The sequence below is a fragment of the Heterodontus francisci genome, chromosome 1 (genome assembly GCF_036365525.1).
Source record: "Heterodontus francisci isolate sHetFra1 chromosome 1, sHetFra1.hap1, whole genome shotgun sequence".
Taxonomy (NCBI): Eukaryota; Metazoa; Chordata; class Chondrichthyes; order Heterodontiformes; family Heterodontidae; genus Heterodontus; species Heterodontus francisci.
Genome location: NC_090371.1, coordinates 215,313,083 through 215,327,472, shown reverse-complemented (window position 1 = coordinate 215,327,472; position 14,390 = coordinate 215,313,083). Strand labels below are relative to the sequence as shown.

Here is a 14,390-nt window from a genome sequence, read left to right as displayed (position 1 = left end):
TTAGGCATTGGAAGGCGCAGCCTCTAATGGTGGAGCAATTAAAATCTGGGATGTTCAAGAGGACAGAATTAGACGCGTGTATATATCTGAGGGTTGTGGAGCTGGAGATTACTGAGATGGAGGGGCAATGCCATGGAGGGATCTCAAAACAAGGATGAGAACTTTAAAAATCAAGACAATGCCTGATTGGGAAACAAATGAAGGTCAGCAAGCACGGGTGATAAGTGAACAGGACTTGGTGCGAGTTAAGACAGGGGCACCAGAGTTTAATAAGGCATGAATGAGGGTTTTAGCAACAGATGAGCTGACACAGGAGCAAAGTCAGGCAAGGTTACAGAGTTGGGAATAGGTGGTCTCGGAAGCTCATCTCGGGGTCAAATATGACACCAAGGTTGCAAGTCGACTGGTTTAGTCTCAGGCATTACCAGGAAGAGAGATGGAGTAGCTAGGGAACAGAGTTTGGAGAGGGGACGGAAAACAACCGCTTCAGTCTTCCTAATATTTAATTGGAGGACATTTCTGCTCATTCATTCTGGATGTCAGATAAGCAGTCTGATAGTTTAGCAACAGTGGAGGGGGCGAAAGAAGTAGTAATGAGGTAGAGCTGGGTCTCAGTGTACAAGTGAAAACTAACACTGTGCTTTCCCATGTCGCCATCAAGGGCCAGCATGTAGATGAGAAATAGGAGAAGGCCAAGGATGGATCCTTGGGGGGACACTAGAAGTAAAAGGTGCAGAAGCAGGAGGAGAAGCCACTGCAAGTGATACTCTGGGTATGACTAGACAAATAAGCATGGAACCAGCTGAGTGCGATCCCACCCAGCCAGATGACAGTGGAGAGCCGTTGGAGGAGGATGGTGTGGTCAACTCTCAAAGACTGCAGAGAGGTCGAGAAGGAGGAAAAGTTTACCTTTGTCACAGTCACATAGGATGTCACTTGTGACTTTGATAAGAGTCGTTTCTGTACTGTGGCAGGGGAGGAAACCTGACTGGAGGGATTTAAACATTGAGTTCCGGGAAAGACGGGCACGGATTTGGAATGTGACAACACTTTCAAGAACCTGAGAGGAAAGGGAGGTTGTAGATGGGGTGGTTGTTTGCATGGACAGAGGGGTCAGCGGCTTTTATTTTGGAAAAGGGTGATGACCGTAGATTTAAAGAAGCAAAGGACAACACCTAAAGAGAGAGGACCATTAACAATACTGGTTGACATGGGAACCAGGAAGGGAAGCTGGGAGGTCAGCAGTTTAGTGAGAATAGGATCAAGGGAGCAGGAGGTGGGTCTCATGGACAGGAGGAGCTCAGAAAGAGCATGAGGGGAGATAGGAGAAAGAAAAGTACATGAGCTCCTCGCACTGTTGGCAGGGAGGGTGAAGGAGACTGGGGTGAGGGGTTTAAGAGGGTTTGCTGTAGAGAAAAGAAGCTGGGGGTTATCTTTGCATTCCAGGATGACCCTGGAATAGTGAGCAGTTTTAGCAGACGAAAGCAGGACCCGATAGCGTTTTGTGTGGTCCGGCCAGATCCAGCAGTGGATGGCTAAACCAACTGTCCGCCATATCTTTTCAAATCTGCATCCCTTGGACTTAAGGGAGCAGAGGTGAGGGCCGTACCAAGCCGAACAACCAGGGTGAGAGAGTAATGGTTTTACTGGGGAATAAGGCAAAGGTGGAGGTGAGGGTGCAGTTGAGCAAATCAGTAGCTGCAGAAAAGTTGTGGCGAACAGAGGACCAAAGGTTACAAGGTTGGGATTTTGAATGTGCAGTCGCAAGTGAATTTGAGGGGACTGTTTTTTCCAGGGGAGAACACAGAAGGAGGTAGGGTTGGGTTGTGGAAGGGGAGTGATATGAGGAACTGATCAGAAAAGGCCTTATCTGTGATTGATACGATGGGATGAGCAAAACCACGTGAGATAGCAAGGTGAAGGGGGTGGTTGTGAATATGGGTTGGGGAGTTAACAGGGAGGGAGAGATTTAGGGAAGAGAAGAGAGCAGTGAACTCAGTGGAGAGAAAACATAATGATTTGAGATGGCGGTTTAAATCACCTAGGATGAGAAATTGTTCAGTGTAAAGGCTGAAGGAGGAAAGCAGCAAAGATATCTCAGTGAAAAACTTTTTAAGGGTAGAGAATGAGGATATTGAATGAGAGGTAAGAGGGATGGAACAAGGTGAGATACTCAAAAGGAGGAGAAAATGCCAGAAGAAAAAGAGGTCAGGCCAAGGTGTGATCTGGTGATAAGAGCCACACCACCACCACGACAGTCTTGGCAGGGCAACTGGTGAAAGATATAGCCAGGCAGGGAGGCTTCATTAAGGGGAAAGGTGTTATCACCTGTCAAGAATGAAGCATATTAATTTTGTCATGAACATTGATTTTAAACTGTTACTGGAGTGAAGAAAGGACTTGTTAAACAGATCAGCCATGACTGGAAAAGACATTTGCATATAAACAAGCAGTGTTTGGAAGGACAAAGCAGCCATTCCCTGACACATTCAACCCACAATGGACTTTTGATCACCAGACTTTGAAGGTGGGGGAGCTCACATTCCAGGTTGACTGCTAAGATGGCCGAATACACAAACAGACCTGGTCAAACCAGCTGGTCACATGACTAACCTGCAGGGCGACCTGAGATTTATGAATTTGTACAAAGAGTTTGGCAAAAAGCTGTTTGCTCCTGAGAAGATCTCTCTCCTGTCTGTTCTCATCTCTTTCTCACAAGCCTCTGAACCCACATGAACCCCAAGAGAGAAAAGTCTCCTACAGCGAACAAGGTTTAAGAATACTGAGCTCGAACGAAAAGTAAGATCTACATACAATCAAGGACTTTACAGTCAACTCGAAGAACCTTAGCAACAACTCTTCAGATACTGCCTCAAACCTTTCCACTTTATTTTTCTTCTGCTCTTTTCTGTCTCAATTTGCATGTGTGTATCGCGCATGCATGCTAGCATGGGACGCGGCGTGTATCCGTAGGCGTTAACCGAAATAGAGTTTAAGTTCAAGTTTAATATATTTCAACTTTTCTTCTTTAAACCTAAGAAAGCCTGTTTGTGCTGGTTTCTTTGCCTTATAATTGGAAAGCAGTGAACAAGGATTCACCAAGGGAGAGCTAAAAACACGATGTGTTTAAAATTAAACCCTGTTACAGTAAGACCAGGTAAAGGCTGAAAGGGAACCTTAAACCTTTTTCTCACCTGGTCGTAACATCACCCCTCAGCCAAGTTTTAATGCTATCAGCCACAACAACTTCATGGATGACAAGGGCTTTGTTCCCAAGCGAATGGACATTCTGGACGGAGATGCGTGCAGGGATGAGAGCTGATCCTCTGGCAGAGTCCACAGGGTCAGGGGTGGGGTGGGGAGTTGGACAGGAAGAAGATTGGCAATAATGGCCCCCAACAGGCGCAAAGGGCAGGAAGACTGACAAGCGAGTGGGATGGGATAATTGGGGTTGCAGCTCATAATGAGCCAGCAAGTGCCTCGATAAGCCCTTCGGAGGATGCCAATAGAGGCACAGAAGGAAGCTGTAGGCTTATCTAAAAGGAAATTAAGCCTGGGATGGCAGTAAGAGAGCAGGAAGGTCGATAAGTACCGAAGGGTTAGGGTAGGGAATTGGGAGGGCAGAACAGCTGACAGTAGAGAAGAGGAAGGAGGCATGATGATAGAAGAGAGGGATCTGGGAGGGTGGTAAGAGAAAAGAAGTTGAAAACAGCAGAGGTGGAAATAGAGCAATAGGCTCAGGTCTTTAAGGAACTTAAATCAATAATCTAATAGACAAAATGATTGTCAGACACAATTTGACTTCTTCAGAGAAAATAAACAGAATTTCTACAATTTGAACATAAACACAAGGTACAACAGATGTTTAATCAGTAATCTATCAGTGTGAGAGGAAAGAACACAGGCATAAAACTTTACCTGTACATGGCATGAGAAATTTATCATAGCTTTTTTTCAAATGATTTTGAAAAACAACCAAGAAAATACTGCTGAAAGATGAAACAAAATATTAGAGCAGTTGGGCTGCCTAAATGCTATTGCCGCATCATGGGAAATTAGAGACTGCAGGGACTTTGTAAACTCAAAGTCATGGTTCTGGGCATAAAAATCAAGTCCATACCCCAAGTTTTGGAAAAGGCTGAGGTTAGAATGAAGGTATTAAAAAGGTTAAAGGAAAATTCAGTGGATAAATTTAATTGTGAAATAACCAATTTGTGATGTTTTTATTTTGCTTAAAATCTTATTTGGGATATTAAAAATTTCAGATCTTCAGAAAAATTGGCAGGTGAAATCATTTTCACATGCCTTGTAGGGGTTTTCTGCCTAAGTGCCTGCAGTATGTTTCACCTTCTGGATGCCCTACAGCAACTCAGGAAGATTACTCCAACTGGCCTCTACCACCGAGAAGGATAAGAGCAGCAATAGCATGTAAAAACCTTAATCTCCAGATTACCCTCTATCTCACAAATGACCCTGACTTGGATATATAATCACTGTTTCAATGTTTTTGCTTGGTCAAAATCCTGTAATTCTCTAACCAACAACATTGTGGGAATGCCATCACAAAGTTCAAGATCAAGGACCACCACTCTCTACTCAGGGGTGGGCTATAAATGTACCTTACTTCCTGAGAACAAATAATTAAAAGAAAATCCAAAAAATATACCAAATTACACTCTGAACTAATGGCTCCACAGAGAAATCATCAGACATGTCAGCAGAAGACTACAATGAGCTATTCTAGTTGGAGTGAGAAAATTACGTCCCTTGATTTAGTCCCACCAAGTAATTGAGTATTAAAATAAAATTACTGGAATACTATGCTGCAACTTAAAGTTTGTATTTACTGTTGTATTTCACTACTGGTGGTATAATTAAGAGTTAAACTAACCTGAAGATGTATAGAATAGGTCAGATGGTTTCACAGGTCGGCGCAACATCGAGGGCCGAAGGGCCTGTACTGAGCTGTAATGTTCTTTCTTAAGAATCATAACGGCCAGGAGAGGACATTACAGCCCAATGAGTCCAAGTACAGATAAAAAGCATTTGAAAAGACTGGTAACATATTTAAGTTACAATATCATTAAGGTTTTTCTTTCCAGTTAAACAGTGGAAAAGTTGCAGTTTTTCCAAGTGATTTAAATCCAGCTGGAAGATATTCACATTATTGTATTTTTGCTGATTAACATGCGTAGCAATCAATCATGGCAAGTCGTTTCCCCTCTATTTCAGTTGAAGTAGATCTTACTCTTCTGCACGATTTTCAGGCTTAAGGAAGTAATATGTAAAAACTTGGAAACTGCAGAAGCAAATGAACCTTTAGGCATTTTGCAAAATTGTGTTTTTTAATGGGAATTTATTATTGAAGTCTGTAACTTGGCAAACTGAATAATAGGGCTCCAAGTCAGGAGCAGAGAGAGCAGCAGGAACTAGCTAATGACGCAGACGCAACAGAGGCTATGGACCAATTGAGAAAAAGGCCGACAGATGGGAAGCAGGTTAAAAAAAAGTCAATTATCTCCCGTCCTTAAACATTTGTATACTTTTGAAAAGGAATTAAATAGAGACTGGACAACAAATTTGAGTAGGCTTTCAACTAAAAACTTTGAAATAAAAACAAATCTTTCTTTTATTTCAGAAAACATATCAAACGGAGAGATGCAAAGGGAGTCAAAAATTGAATTTAATATTTGCAAAGATGCCTTCCCCCAATTTGGGTAAACCTGTTTTGCTTTCCACAGTGATACTACAATCCAGCAACCCAAAGCCCAGAACTACCCTATAGCACTGCTAAACGCGAGACATGCATCTCCAACAGCTTCATCATGCAAAAATCATCTTTATTTATATCCTCAGCTTTAAAAATGGTAAGGATTAAAGATGCAATATTACAGTAAAGAAATATACATAAAAATGACAATTTTCACAGAATAATGGACAAAGTCATGAGATGAGATCCTCAAAGCACAGATAAAATCCCAATACATTGCACGTTACATGCCATAATACCCCTATTGTTATAATATATTGTTTCAATAAGGATGAGCATTGCCACAAAAGATGTATTAAATATTAAAAATCTTGCAATCTACCCAATTCTCTACCCATATTTACTTTCTGTAATATTTTCTTTCACGGCTATTTCAATTACACTACTTAAAGTCAACCTAAACTATATCTATAGCTGTCCTCCTAGCTCCTACATTCAAGGTAGATGTGCCTCCTAGCCAATCTTGACTCCCTCCTCTCATAGAAGATGTCAGTCTGTTTACAGAAACTGCCTTTTCTTTTAAACATGAACCCAAGTTTAATATTCTGGGTGGCAGCTGAATTGCATCAGAACTGACTGGAGAATTCATGAACTAGGGGGCTGAATTTCACATTTTCCTTATGTTTTTATTATGACAAGTGTGGAATTGACATTTGGGCAATTGAGATACATTATATTGGTTAAAGCTACTTGCTGAATCTGCATTGATTAGACACCAATAAGAGTCTTCTCACAACAGAGACAAATGGGGGTAATTGTGAAGTTAATGGACAGTAAGTCAGGCAGAGTGTAAAACCAGTGTTGTACCCAATCCCGTGGGTTTCCCAATGGACGAGGAGGTTAAAATTACCTCAAATCTTGATAACTTTTATTTTAGAGCTACAGCCTGCTCCTGATAATTCAATCATTTTCTGTACAAAAAGTGTTGAACTATCCAGCAATTTGAATGAAACCATAAATAACACAGCAAAGTGAGAATTCAGCGCTTTAAAAAAATCAAATAATTTGACTTAAGCAACTTTGAATTAAGAGTAGGTCGGAATGTAACAGTTCACAAGTTTTCTTTTGAATATCATTTAGAATCTGAAAATTCAGATTCCCTCCCACCTAAAGTTTACAGGATTTAATTCAGATACTGGTCACTGATGGCTCAGATAACATTTTGTTTATGTAAAAATATAAAACATCATTTCTAAAACATCAATGCCATACCTGCGGCTTTTCGAGCTGCTTTAAATATTCCTCAAATGATCCTTCGATGAACTGCAATAATGATGTAAAAATAAAATCTTACAAATGTTACAACATAGGTACATTGTAACAGGTGTAGGCCATTCAGCCTCTCAAGTCTATTCTACCATTCAATAAGATCATGGCTAATCTGTTATCTTAACTCCATCAACCCACCTTAGTTGTAATGTTGTAATACTCTTGCCTAACAAAAGTCCATTCATTTCAAATTTTAAATGTTCAGTTGACGTAGCGTCAGCAGTTTTTTTGGGGGGGGCAGGGGGAAAAAAAGAGAGTTCCGGATTTCCACTTGCCCTTGTAAAGAAGTGCTTCCTGAATAAGTGTGAATTTCTATATCTGATTGCAGTAATTGTAAAGTGAAAGTTAATAAAGGGCAATTATCTGTATCAAAACACCGTGCCAAAGGATAAATACTTCCTCTATTAATGCAGGATTTTCTTTCACAAGTGGGAAGGGAAATTAGCTATCATGTCCCCAGCAGTCAGATCTAGATGGAAATCAAAGCAAGCCATCCACTGACTTTCCCACCCGGAGGATATGCATCCAAATGCAGAAGGGTAAAATAAATCAAATCCTTTTTTTAAAACCACAAAGCAGGCATACCGCTTCAAATTTATCTCGGTTCCTCCTCAGGTAAGAAACACAAGCTCTTCTCACTTCAAGATGTTTAGATTGTGTGTGAAAAACCTGAAAAAAACAAATAATTCCCATTATGTTGTTCAACAAATTATTTTCTATCAGATCTTCTCCTGTGGCATTGTTCACTCAGGTCTGGGGCAGTTGTGATATTTAGCAACTGACACAGAGTAATATTTAACCTGCCCTCTCCATTAAAGCCAATGTTCAAATAAAGAAAGAACTTGGATTATATAGTCCTTTTCAATACCTCAGGCTGTCCCCAAGTGCTTTACAGCTAAGGAAGTTCTTTAGAAGTGTCGTTCTTTCGTAATGTAGGAAACACAGCAGACAATTTGCGCACAACAAGGGCCCACAAACAGCAAGGTGATAATGACCAGATAATCTGTTCTAGTGATGTTGGTGCAGGAATAAATATTGGCGAGGACACTGGGGTGAACTCCCCTGCTCTTCTTCAAAATAATTCTGTGGGATCTCTTACATTCACCCAAGAGTGCAGATGAGGCCTCGGTTTAACATCTCATTTGAAACATTGGAGTGACAGCCTAGGTCTTGATGGGTGGAGGTGGGGAAGATGAGGAAGACGTGGCACAGGTACACGAATTCAGGTGCTGCTTCTAAATTCCCGAGGTGAATTAAAGGGAAACTGCAGTGGCTTGTAAACTTCAGACTCCAAGTGAGAAAAGCACAGCATAACTGCATCAGACAAAATAAAGTGTTAACAAGACCTTTTCTTAAAACTGATATATTAGTTGATGTCTTGTGGCATTAATCTCAAAAGCAAAGCTTTTTTTTTAAAATACAAGAATGAGATTTGTATGCCTATAATTGGTGAAGGGCTGATTTAACAATGGGATGGGGTCAGGTGATCTAGCAATTTTTCAAGCAGGGTGAACACGGGTGTGGGGGAGGTCACCCTGGATGTAGGAGAACAACAACAACAATTTTCATGTATATAACACCTTTGGCATAATAAAATGCCCCAAGGCACTTTACACCAGTGACATCAATCAAAATATGACACTGAGCTACATAAGGCAAGATTGGAGCAGATGGCCAAAGGCTTGGTCAAAAAGGTAGATTGTAAGGATCGTCTTAAAGGAGGAGAGGTATAGAGGCAGAGAGGTTTAGTGAGGGCATTCCAGAGCTTAGGGCCTTGGCAGCTGAAGGTATGGCTGCCAATGGTACAGCAAATAAAATCAGGAACCCGCCAGAATTTACAAATCGGGAATCCAAGTGACAAGTTTTTCAAGCTGTTTACTTACCCATCAACATCATCTGGGTAAAAACAGAAAGCGACGGAAATACTCAGCATGTCAGGCAGCATCTGTGGAGAGAGAAGCAGAGTTAACGTTTCAGATCTGTGACCTTTCAATTTCTGATGAAAGGTCACAGACCTGAAACGTTAACTCTGCTTCTCTCTCCACAGATGCTGCCAAACCAGCTGAGTATTTCCGTCACTTTCTGTTTTTATTTCAGATTTCCAGCATCCACAGTATTTTGCTTTTAGATAAGCCATTTGACTGACTGGCAACTTGCAATAAAAATGCTGTCACATTCACATAATACAAATTTATGGACTATAAAATGGACTTATGAAATAAGTGCAAAACTGACACTTCCCCTGTAAAACAAAATGGAGCTGAGAAGTCAGGTGACCTTTTCTTTCTTGCCAAGACACATAAAACTTCAAGAACTCTGAGCTAATTTTCATGTCTGGATATGTCTTGGCAAAGTAATTAAGATATAAATGGCCCTTTCTATTGTAATGGCTGCATCTCTCCAATCAATTGGGTTAACAATACTGTGGCAGAATTCTGACTCCAAGCTTGAACTCCAGAGAATGGGCGTGAAAAGCTCTACTTTATCAAGATGATATGCGATTGGGTGACACCCAAACTCCACTGTCTGACAATGGCCTAACCATCAGAAACAATTTCTGAATTCAATGGAAAAGAAACTCTGGTCATAACAGAAACTAGGTGTCCGATAAGGAATATTAAAGGTATATTCTGGGCAGAGAAAGAGAAAAAAGAGAAACCTCAGTGCCATTGAAGAGAAAGGACTCTGTCTAACACCACCAACTTTAAGGCAGAGACTGCAGTGTCTTTGAATTCATCCACCTGAGAAATCGTACCAGGGCTTCGCCACAGAACTTTGACTGCAATATAAAAAGGGGAATCTACAATACTGCATCTGTCCTCCGTAAGCGCTCAAGTTTTTTTCTTCAGCGAACAAGGAAAAGATTACAAGCCTTCACCACCGGGAAAAGCAAGTGCAACACAGAACTCCTAAAAATGCATGAGACTTTATAATCTCTATCTCTTATTGAGTTTGTGTGTGTACCTGTATGATTGAGACAGTAGGTGCAGTTTGTATATTTCGAGTGTTAAATAATAAACATTTGTCTTTATTTTGAAACTTACGAGAAAACCTGTTATTTGTCTGTTCTTGATAATTAAAGCACCCAGGGGTTAAAACACTTTTTTGTTTAAAACATAACACTGTCTTCAGTGAGTCAAGAGGTGGAAAAGGGGGAGCCATCCCCATCATCTCTCACCTGTCTCTAATAATGCACTCTCCTGTGAGTCAACCCAGAGACACTCTGACACCACGGTCAATCAGTTCCTGAGTTTCAATTTCTTGAACACATTTCCCTGACAATATTCTTCCTTGTTTATATTTCAGCTTCTACCTTAATACCATGTGTATGTATCAATCTTATAAAATGTATAAAAAGTGTATGATAATCAGCGCATTTTGATAGCTGTGAGAATTCTTCATTGTGATTGGCTGCTTAGCCTGTTTGATGATATCACTGTTGCCTAGAGATCTCCTAGACTGCCAGAATCAAACTAGCATTAGGAAAGGTGAAATCCACGCCTGAGATTACTAGATCTTAGTGGGAAGCTTTGAGATTAGTGGCGAGCAATCACTTACCCGCTGACTGCAAAATCCAGACCCTCGCCTTTTTGCAGGCCTTGCCGTGCACAAATCGACTGGCATGTTTGACGACAAAACAACAACAACAATGTGGGGAAAAAACGTTCCTTGTAAAGCAATTTGGATGTCCTCAGGACACAAGGTGTTATACCATAAAAATTATTTCTTTTGTTGTAAATAGGAGACTTAAAATGACTAAATACTTGGTGAATTTGTCAGTAAAGCTGGCAGCTCAGTGTTCCCAAGCATTGAAGAAAGTAAATACAATAGCTAGGGTTGCGACTTACAAATGTTGAAGTTGTGCCTGGCCTTTTCTGCGTTCAATGCTAAACTCCATTTTACAAAAAATGTAGAAAATTACTGGAGTAAATGTGAATAGCGGGCTGATTGTTGAACTTAGAAAGCTAAGTTACAAAGCAAGATAGTTCATGCTGTGTAAGGAAATAGTAACTTCTATCTGTCAAGTAAGATTTTGTTCGATGGCTGGAAATGTCTGTTTCTGTTTCATTTCCTGTGAAATGAAAAGCAAAGACAGGGCAGCAGAGGCCACAGCTATCTTTATTCACTCAGTCCTGAAAGCTGTCACTGATCTCAGCAGTGAGAAGTCTATGGACTTGTTTTGGCCAGTTCTGATGAAAGGTCACTGACCTGAAACGTTAAATCTGCTTCTCTCTCCACAGATGCCGCCAGACCTGCTGAGTATTTCCAGCATTTCTTGTTTTTATTTCAGATTTCCAGCATCCGCAGTATTTTGCTTTTATTATATGGCTTGTTTTGGCAATCAAGTTGAGAAGACTGTTGAGGAGGAATTTGGTCAAGATGAAGCCTATCATTATAAAACCATTTAATTGGTCCTTTATCTTATTGCTGTTTACGAGTCCTTGCTGTGTGCAATTTGGCTACCACATTTCCCTACACGGGGTTGGATCTTGTAGGAAAAATAACAGCATGTTAATGACACTGTTACTAATGCCCTTGTTAAAATTTTAAATTCACAAATAGAATAACGGATGAGGTAATCCTTTGATAACATGAGCCTGCACTAGAGAAGAAATATACAGAATCGATACTTCAGAATTCAAAAAGGCTTTGTCACCTGATCCCTCAAGCTCAAGAATCCCAACACGTGAATTCTCCAGTATATTGGATCCTAAGTGTGACCCTAAGTATATGTGTAGTTACTTTTAGTAATGGTTATCATTGTACATGTGTAATTATTGGTAACAGTTATCTATGTATGCTTAATTCCAATAAAAGCCAATAAATGTCTTTGAACCCCATTATCTTGTGGAATAACTTAGAAATTCCATTCCCTGACAGTTGGGATTTCAGACTCTAGAGAAATTGAGGAAGAATTTGATAACTATAGGATGCAATTTAGAGTTAAGGAAGCCAAAGGAAAATAAGATACTTCAACAACATTTTTTTAAATAAGAGGACGATAGAATTGTTACCATTGGTTACCATTGACAGTGGTGAAACAGAAAACTACGGCTTTTATTTTTAAAAAGAGGATATAAGGTTATTCGTTCCAGTAATGTAACCTGATGAGCAATTTGGAAGGATTGGCTGCATGAGCCAAAAGGCTTCTACTCAAAACTATACAGTGTATATAAATGAGGTGTCAAACCAAGAACCTATCTGCCCTCTCTGGTGGGCATAAAAGATGGGTTAAGCTATACAACCAATACCTATCATGACCTCGGGAGATCCCAAAATACTTCACAGCCAATTTGTAGTGCAATCACCTTTGTTTTGTAGGCACTATTTGAACAAGAGGCAATCTCCCAGTGCCATGGCCAACATTTATCCCTCAACCTCCATCACTATAAAACCATTTAATTGGTCACATCTTATTGCTGTTTGCGAGTCCTGACTGTGCGCAATTTGGCTACCATATTTTCCTACATTGGGCTGGATCTTGCAGAAAAATAACAGCATGTTAATGACACTGTTACCAATGCGCTAGTTACAATGCTCAAGACAGGTGGCAAAATGAGGAAATTGTGCAATAGAAAATCACAAACAATAATCCCATTACTAACAGGTTTCTTTAATACCATCTAAATGTTTCGATCTTGGAGTAGATTACCAGCACCAGTTGGCATATATACAACCAATACCTTTCGCGTCCTGGGGAAATCCCAAAACGCAATGCAGTCACCATTTTTTGGTCAGCAAAAGTGGCAACCAATCGCGTACAACAATTGAGATACATAACACGATTAGCTATTTTTGAAGGAGTTAGCTGTACCTAAATAATAGTGGAATTTAATTTTAATCAGGTACCATAGGTAACAATAGTCGAATTCAATGTTAATCAAGTACAATAGGTAACAACAATGCTTTTCTTAATTGTGTTTCAAACCTGCTCGGAAACAGCTCTGAAGAGACAAGACCCATCCTTTGCGATTTTCTTTCGATACAGACCCTGGTTCCTTAAGCATTGGTCCAGCAGAACTTCGCCGGGATTATCGGTGTTGTTACAGCGCTCCGCGGCCTCGCAGCCTTTGCCTTTACCGGCAGAACCGCCCCTCTCCATTTCAAGTCGCGGCCTCACGCCTTGTGTGCGGGTACATAGTTACATTTACCGGGCGCTACTTCCTCCGAATGTGGAACCCCCACCGCACGCTCCGGGACAAAGTTCCAGTGCTCGAGATCCGATTGTCCTGGAGCGAGACTCGAATCCGTGCGGCCATTTGTTTTGACAGGGTGGATTCTGGGTGATGTAGTCCGACCTTTGGCCGCGCTCTCACCCTCCTGCGCAGGCGCCGATTCACTAAAGGACTCCAGGAGCCGGAGGACATCAGGAAGGCGATCCGCGGAAGAAATTGAAAGGAAAAGCGAAAGTTATTCCCTCACCAGCACCACTCGATATCGATAGAAAGAGGAAGCGTTGGAGCAGGGCAGCGTTTACTGGGAGACTCTGATGTGGGGGCCAAATGTCAGTAGTGAGGTTTAGGATCGATTCTAAGCTCTCAACCATGAAGCTGCGTTACGTTTTTTCAGAGGAGCTTTATCAGGCAAAATTTGACACCGAGCCATATATGGAAATGTTATTACAGGTGCCCAAAAGCTGAGTCATGGAGATGGGTTTGAAGCAGCACTGAAAGGAGGAGTTTGGGGGGGGAATTTGAGAGCCCAGCACCTTGACGGTTAACGGCAATGGCCGCACATAGTGAGGCAATGGAATTAGTGGTGCACGATAAGCCAACATTGGAGGAACACTGGATTGTAGGGGCGGAGGAGGTTGCAGAGATAGCGGGGGGCGGGGGCAAGGTCATGGAAGGAATTAAACACAGGGATGAGAATTTTGAAATGGAGACATTGGCAATCGAGGGAGCCATTGTAGACCGGGAAGCATGAGGTGATGAGTGAATGGGACTTAGTGCAACAAAGTTTGGATGAACTCAAGTTTACAGATCGTGAAAGATGGAAGGCGTCCAAAAGAACATTGCATTGTTGAGTCTGGCGGTAAATGAAACACAGATGAGGGTTTCAGCAGCTGATAAGCTGAGGCAGGGGTAAAGACAGGAGATGTTATGGAGGTGGAAATAGATAGTCTTTGTCTTGGTAAGGTTACGCAGCAGAAAGCTCAGCTCAGGGTAGAATAGTACACCAACGTTGCAATTAGTCACCAAAGCCTGACACAGTGGCCACAAACGGTGATGAAATCAATGGCAAGGTAAAACAATTTGTGGTGGGGACTGAAGACAATTATGGTCTTCCCATGCTTAATTGGACAAAATTGCAGTTCATCCAGTACTGGATGTCAGCTATGGAGTCCAAA

At 41.2% G+C, this 14,390-nt stretch overlaps 1 protein-coding gene across 1 annotated transcript in view; it reads right to left on the bottom strand.

The window, feature by feature from the left end:
• otud4 (OTU deubiquitinase 4) overlaps positions 1-13,307 on the bottom strand; it is a 132,816-nt gene extending 119,509 nt beyond the window's left edge. Inside the window, exons 1-3 of the mRNA XM_068041448.1 lie at positions 12,969-13,307; positions 7,625-7,708; positions 6,983-7,033 (exon numbers count right to left, since the gene is read on the bottom strand). Of these exons, the coding sequence (XP_067897549.1) occupies positions 6,983-7,033; positions 7,625-7,708; positions 12,969-13,142 (309 nt within the window). The 5' untranslated portion in view covers positions 13,143-13,307. The remainder of the gene's footprint in view (positions 1-6,982; positions 7,034-7,624; positions 7,709-12,968) is intronic.
• Between the last annotated feature and the right edge of the window lie 1,083 nt (positions 13,308-14,390).